At 54.3% G+C, this 6,946-nt stretch overlaps 1 protein-coding gene across 1 annotated transcript; it reads right to left on the bottom strand.

The window, feature by feature from the left end:
* Positions 1–521: 521 nt before the first annotated feature.
* HSP90AA1 (heat shock protein 90 alpha family class A member 1) lies at positions 522–6,634 on the bottom strand. Its single transcript, XM_032839544.1, has 11 exons — positions 6,491–6,634; positions 5,878–6,039; positions 5,422–5,788; positions 4,975–5,108; positions 4,354–4,674; positions 4,001–4,166; positions 3,448–3,638; positions 3,195–3,342; positions 2,710–2,978; positions 2,003–2,336; positions 522–1,311 (listed from the first exon to the last, which is right to left on the bottom strand). Exons 2-11 carry the CDS (start codon positions 6,037–6,039, stop codon positions 1,202–1,204), a joined length of 2,202 nt encoding a protein of 733 aa, XP_032695435.1. The 5' UTR covers positions 6,491–6,634; the 3' UTR covers positions 522–1,201.
* Between the last annotated feature and the right edge of the window lie 312 nt (positions 6,635–6,946).

Raw genomic sequence — 6,946 nt, 5'->3', positions numbered from 1 at the left:
TGAGACTGGAGCTCCCCTTCTCCCTGTGGCCCTCACAGGGGTCAGCAACCACTCCCAGAGCGTCTTGCCTGAGGCTCAATAAAGAGCCTGACTAAGAGGCTTTCGGGTGGGATGGCCTAAGCAGATTTGAAGAACTCCGATACCATGAGGCTGAGGTATTAAGGAGCTATATTTAGGACATAAAGGTTTTACAAATACAAAAAAGCAGTTTGGACATGAAAATCCTGAGAAAGGAACGGTCTGTGAGGTAATGGGACGCAGCACAGGGAGAACGCCATGTTGTGTCATGCTCCCATTCTCTTCCATGGGCTCTAGAATGTGCACCCCCCACACCCAGGGCCCCCACATCAGTGTGCATGGGCAGGGTGGTGAGGACTTCAGGCCCTCACGGTAACCACCTCCCTTAGTCTCCTCATAAGCAACATGTGTTTTAACTCAGATTCTTCCATCTGGGGTGCCTGCTCCCCCACAACTCCCACATCCCCCACCTCCCCGACAAAACACTTTCACGGAACTTTTAATTTGTATTTGTTACAACCTTTTAATGTAGAATGTGACTTGAGCACTACATCTCCACTCACGGAACTTGTGGAGTTACTTCTCCAACAGCTTTACAACAGGCCTAAGTAGGCCGAGAATGTCGCTACTCTAAACAACACTCCTCTTTGGAAAACAAGCCCTATACACGGTTACTCCCATCCGGTTGGTTAAACTACTAGTTTCTAGAGGCCTGGTACATGCAGCTGGTAACTACAGGGGACAGAAGATTTAAAAAGTAGATCCTAGAGGGTGAGAGCTGTTTTAACCAACATTTCTCTTTAAAACATCAAGGTATAGCTTGGAACACTTCAGTGACAGACAAATTTGGTCTTACTAAGGAATCCACTTGGTAGCTAAACACTTTAGACCACAGTTAACATTAGGTTACGCACACCTCACAACAAAGGTCACCTTGTCCGGTTACAATGAGCCGGCGTGGCACTAGGGAAGAAAAACTAGCTGGGCTTTAGTTCCTACACATCACAGTATCACACTCGAACTCAAACAGAAAGAAATCTTATCTTCCCCTTAAGTAGTTATTGTCATGCCATACAGATTCTTAAAATGTTAACAAAAATAAAGAAAAACATCCTTGAAAATATATTATCAGAGGGAATGAAGATAAAGTATCGAATACATGTACAAGTCATTCTCACGGCACCTAGTCAACCTCCTCCATGCGCGACGTGTCGTCATCACCTTCCAGGGGCGGCATCTCCTCGCTCACAGCCGCACTGCTGTCGTCGGCAGTGGGGTCGTCTTCATCAATACCTGTTGGGAGAGAAACCCCTCCTGCTGTTAGGTTTCTTGAAGCCAGCTGATCATCAGCCCGCGACGCTGGTCTGTACTCACTGTAAAGGCTGAACCATTAGTTGGTGCTGAAAGTGCTTTCATTTTTCAGCCCTTCTGATCAGAAGGTCTTGTTCTGTTTTTTTGTTGTTGTTTTTTTAAAGATTTTATTTATTTGACAGACACAGATCACAAGTAGGCAGAGAGGCAGAGAGAGAGGGGGAAGCAGGCTCCCTGCTCAGCAGGGAGCCCGATGCGGGGCTCGATCCCAGGACCCTGGGATCATGACCTGAGCCTAAGGCAGAGGCTTTAAGCCACTTAGCCATGCAGGCGCCCCTCTGTTCTCTTTGAAAGAGGAGCCTTGGGCGCCTGGGTGGCTCAGTGGGTTAAGCCTCTGCCTTCGGCGCAGGTCATGATCTTTGGGTCCTGGGATCGAGTCCCGCATCGGGCTCCCTGCTCAGCAGGGAGCCTGCTTCCCCCTCTCTCTCTCTGCCTGCCTCTCTGCCTACTTGTGATCTCTCTCTGTCAAATAAATAAATAAAATCTTAAAAAAAGAAAAAAAAAAAAAAAGAAAGAAAGAGGAGCCTTTAAGGTCACCCAAGCCCGAGGGGCCACCCCTAATGTTGATGAGGCTGAAGGTCCCACCCGGCCCACGGCGCTGTGGGGAGCTTACCGAGACCAAGCTTGATCATCCTGTAGATCCTGTTGGCATGCGTCTGCGGATCTTCCAGACTGAAGCCGGAGGACAGGAGCGCCGTCTCGTAGAGCAGGATGACCAGGTCTTTCACAGACTTGTCGTTCTTGTCAGCCTCGGCCTTCTGCCGTAAGGTCTCGATGATGGAGTGGTCGGGGTTGATCTCCAGGTGCTTCTTTGCGGCCATGTAGCCCATGGTGGAGTTATCTCTCAAGGCCTGGGCCTTCATGATCCTCTCCATGTTTGCTGTCCAGCCGTATGTGCTTGTCACGATGCAGCACGGGGAGGTCACCAGTCGGTTTGACACAACCACCTGCAAGCAGAGCATGAAGAAAGCCAAGGAGTGCATGGAGGAGACGCCGCTACGCTAATTTTTCGGTAGCGCCACCAGCTGGATGGTAACATGAACCCGAGGACTTCCAAGGACTGAGTAGTCACGAGTCACCGGCAAATTCAACTACTGAGAACTTTCTTCCTGCACACCCTACCTCTCCCAGGGTCTTCAGCGACCTTAGGAGTTTTCGCTATGTAGGAAATGCTAATTTTCTATTCGTGAAGTTCAGAAAACACAAGGGGAGAAAGAGAAAGGGCCTACGGAGGACAAACCTGGCCAACCCCTCCAGGCCCTCTATAAGGCAGCCCATGACCAGGAGACCGAGGCAGCCCACGGCACTGCTCTCACAAACCTTTTCAACTTTTTTCTCTAAGATATCCTTCATGATCTTGCACAGGTTTTCAAATTTTGTCTTTTTCTCTTCCTGTTTCTTTTTCTCTTCTTCATCTTCTGGAAGTTCCAAGCCCTCTTTGGTCACAGACACCAACGTCTTCCCCTCAAACTCCTTCAGCTGCTGGACGCAGTACTCATCAATGGGCTCGATCATATAGATCACTTCCAGGCCGTGCTTCCGAAGACGCTCCACGAAGGCCGAGTTCGCTACCTGGTCCTTGGTCTCACCTGAAGGGTTGGGAGAAGTTACAGACCTTTAACAGGCAAGGACTTCATCTTGCTTTTGCCTTTTACTAAGTCTAGTCACATCTAACCACAGATACGGCCCAGCCCACGTGGTCTTGCCTGGCTTCGTCCCTGGGAGCAGACCTGCAGAGCCCGGTGCAGAACGCACTCAGGAGCTCCAGATTTGCGAGACGGTGACTGTGCACCCTCTGTCCTTACCTGTGATGTAATAGATGTGTTTCTGGTTCTCCTTCATTCTGGTGCAGTAGTCCTTGAGAGACACCATCTCGTCACCGGAGGCGGACGTGTAATAGCGCAACAGCTCCGAGAGCTTCTTCCGATTCTGAGAGTCCTCATGGATGCCAAGCTGAAAGAGAACGTGGGCTCTGAACTTTCTTTTTTTAAGAAAGTCATGAAATTTGACAGACCGTAATAACCACTACTACTGAGGATCGAATGTGTTCACACCAACCTTGATGTTTTTGGAGAACTGCTCGTAAAACTTCTTGTAGTTCTCTTTGTCTTCGGCCAGTTCTGTGAAGAGTTCTAAGCACTTTTTGACCAAGTTCTTTCTGATAACCTTTAAAATTTTGCTTTGCTGCAGCATCTCACGGGAAATATTTAGAGGAAGATCCTCAGAGTCCACCACACCTCTGATGAAATCTGAACAAATACGAGCAAAAGCACTCGAAGTCATCCCCAAAGACGCAATCCACAAACAGGTAAACCCAAGGAACCAAAGATCGTCTCCTACCCCACATGGGTTCTTTTTCTTTTGTAAGAAAGATTTTATTTGACAGAAAAGAGAGATCACAAGTAGGCAGAGAGAGAGAGGGAAGCAGGCTCCCCGCGGAGCAGAGAACCCGACAAGGGGCTCGATCTGAAGACTCTGGGATCATGACCTGAGCCGAAAGCAGAGGCTCAACCCACTGAGCCACCCAGGCGCCCCCCACATGCATTCTTGAATCCACTGTGCGGAGCCGACTAAGCACTGGCTGGGCTTGAGCCTCACCACCCACACTTACTCAGATACTCCGGGATGAGCTCCTCACAGTTATCCATGATGAAAACTCTGCGAACATACAACTTAATGTTGTTCTTTTTCTTTCTGTTCTCGAACAGGTCAAAGGGAGCACGTCTTGGCACAAAGAGAAGAGCTCGGAACTCCAACTGTCCTTCCACTGAAAAATGCTGTTTAAAAAAGCACACAGCGAACCATCAAGGGACAACGCAAGCACGAGCCACTGAAGACGCCCTCCGCTTACAGTCACAGAACCAAGAGCGCTCTTGGGAGAGCACAAGGGCTGGGAGAGAACCCTGGGCAGCAACCCACACCCCGACCACGTCAGACAACTTGCACGGACTCGGGGCCACTCACCTTCACTGCCAAGTGATCCTCCCAGTCATTGGTCAAACTCTTGTAGAATTCTCCATACTCTTCGTTGGTAATATCGTCGGGGTTTCGGGTCCAAATAGGCTTTGTCTTGTTCAATTCTTCCTGATCAATGTACTTCTCCTTGATCTTCTTTTTCTTCTTCTTGTCACCGTCCTTCTTCTCCTCCTCTTCCTCATCAGAACCAACATCTTCTATCTCAGGTTTGTCATCGGACTCCTTCTCTTCCTTTTCTTTTTCCTCCTCTTTCTCTTCCTTTTCTTCAGCCTCATCATCACTCACCTCTTTATCACGTTCCTTCTCCACCTTCAAAATAAGATGCAAAACCACGTCACCTCTGCATTCTGGAAATAAAGAACACTCTGGACTGGGTACAGTTAACACCGAAGTGTAAGACTCAAAGAAAGAAACGATTATCAGCCAAAACACTCTGGTCAGTATTCCATGTTATCTACCTAAGTAACCAGCCTGGGTAACGTGGACAGGGAGACGGAACTTCACAAAGTCCCGCCAATCCAAGTTTGGCTTTTTCCCTCATCAACAGACCCCAACACTAAGAACTTCCGGTCACCAGCTCTGCGGTCGACACCCGGCGCGGACACTCACGAACAGAGTGATGGGGTAGCCGATGAACTGGGAGTGCTTCTTCACGATCTCCTTTATCCTCCTCTCCTCCAGGTACTCCGTCTGGTCTTCTTTCAGGTGCAGGATAACCTTCGTTCCCCGACCCATAGGTTCGCCTGCGCAAGAGAGAAAAGACTCGATTTCAATCTGAATGGGCAAATTAAGCAATTGGGAAAACAGAAAACCCTCACTGTTCTCCACGGGCACACCTAACGGTTTTGAGCAACTTAACCCTGTGTGGTTTACTCGTACTACGGAAAGAGAACCCTGGACAGTTAACTGCCTGCCCGGGATCAGGAACTCAAGGGCCCCACTCCTCTTATCACGTGCTTCCCAGGCCTCCACAGCATCTTCCGGGCCCCCAGCCTACAGCACCAGGCCCTCCCCCAAGGACGGAAGGGCCAGAAAAGCGGCCCACTGGGGGCCCACCTGTGTCGGTGCGGACAGTGAACGAGCCCCCTGCGGAGGACTCCCAGGCGTACTGCTCGTCGTCGTTGTGCTTGGTGATCACCGTCACCTTCTCCGCCACCAAGTAGGCGGAATAGAACCCGACCCCGAACTGGCCAATCATAGAGATATCTGCGCCCGCCTGCAGAGCTTCCATGAACGCTTTGGTCCCCGACTTGGCAATGGTGCCCAGGTTGTTGATCAGGTCGGCCTTGGTCATGCCGATCCCGGTATCCACGATGGTGAGGGTCCGGTCCTGCTTGTTGGGGATGAGGTTAATGTGCAGCTCCTTCCCCGAGTCGAGCTTGCTGGGGTCGGTCAGGCTCTCGTATCGGATTTTGTCCAGAGCCTGTCGACAGAGCAGGGTCTGGTGAGGGCCGAGCGCGGGGGGGAGGGGGTGCCCTCCCGCCCAGCCCGCCCGCCGTGCCGCGCACTCACGTCGGACGAGTTGGAGATCAGCTCCCGGAGGAAGATCTCCTTGTTCGAGTAGAAGGTGTTGATGATCAGCGACATCAACTGCGCGATCTCCGCCTGGAAGGCGAACGTCTCCACCTCCTCCTCCTCCATCGGCTGGTCTTGGGTCTGGGTTTCCTCAGGCATCTGCAGGGCCGCAGGGCCGCGGGGCCGGTTACGGGCCGCCCCCGCGTCCTCCGCCCGCTCCTCCGGGAGGCCCGCGCTCGCCACCCGAGCCGGGGCCGCCGACAAAGGATGACCTCATTTCCAGCTGCGACAACGAGGGCCATGCGCACGCCGCCGCCACCGGGCGCCACACGCTCTCGGGGACCCCGCCCGGAGCCGGAGGCCCCTCCCCCCCTCCCCTCCGCCCGAGACCCCGGAGCCGTAGCCCGGCGGCCGGGGATCCCCGCCGACCCGGTCGCACCCCCTCTTTCCCGCGAGTAGGGGGTCGGGGGCGCAGCAGGCCCGAGGCCTCCGCCTGCGAGAGCACAGCCGCGCCGCCCCGCGGGCCCACGGCCTCCGGGGGACGCGCCCCGAGCCCGCCGTCCTGGACCCCCGCCACCCCCCAAAGACCCCCCCCCAACCGCCCCCTCACCTTGGCTAAAGGACCGCACGGGCTCCGAGAGGACGCAGCACCAAGACGCAGGAGCAACTGGCGCGCCGCCCCCGCGCTTCCCTTATATAGACGCGGGCCCGCCCGGCGCGCGGCGCCTTTTCCAGAAGCCTCCCGAACCTTCCGGAAGAACCCTCCCCAACCGCCGCCGCCGCGGCCACGCGCTTGCGCCTGCGCCGTGACCGCGGCCCCGCCCCTCTCCCGGGCGCGCGCGGGCCCGCCCCGAGCGCCCCACCCCCAACGGCCGCCGCGCGCGTCCCCGCGCCGGTCTCAGTGCGCCGGCGCGGCCGGAACTCTCGCGGAAGTCTCGCGCATTTCGGAGCCAACACCCCCAGCGCGGCTCGCGCCGGCGCCCCAGCCCCCACCCGGTGCCTGCACAGACCGCAGGGTCCCCTCTAGCTCCGGCGCGAGCGCGTGCGCTCCTGCTCGGGCAAGTCC

The sequence above is a fragment of the Lontra canadensis genome, unplaced genomic scaffold, assembly GCF_010015895.1.
Source record: "Lontra canadensis isolate GAN:19392208 unplaced genomic scaffold, GSC_riverotter_1.0 scaffold108, whole genome shotgun sequence".
Lineage (NCBI taxonomy): Eukaryota > Metazoa > Chordata > Mammalia > Carnivora > Mustelidae > Lontra > Lontra canadensis.
Note: the sequence above shows the minus strand (reverse complement) of the source record. Positions and strands in the feature narration are given on the sequence as shown.

Excerpts from the sequence above, each read along its gene's own strand:
- HSP90AA1 (XM_032839544.1), bottom strand. The coding sequence starts at position 6,039 with ATGCCTGAGGAAACCCAGACCCAAGACCAGCCGATGGAGGAGGAGGAG. Across the intron at positions 2,979-3,194 it reads ACACATCTATTACATCACAG|GTGAGACCAAGGACCAGGTA; the intron begins GTAAGGACAGAG and ends CCAACCCTTCAG. Across the intron at positions 2,337-2,709 it reads TAGAGAAAAAAGTTGAAAAG|GTGGTTGTGTCAAACCGACT; the intron begins GTTTGTGAGAGC and ends CTCTGCTTGCAG.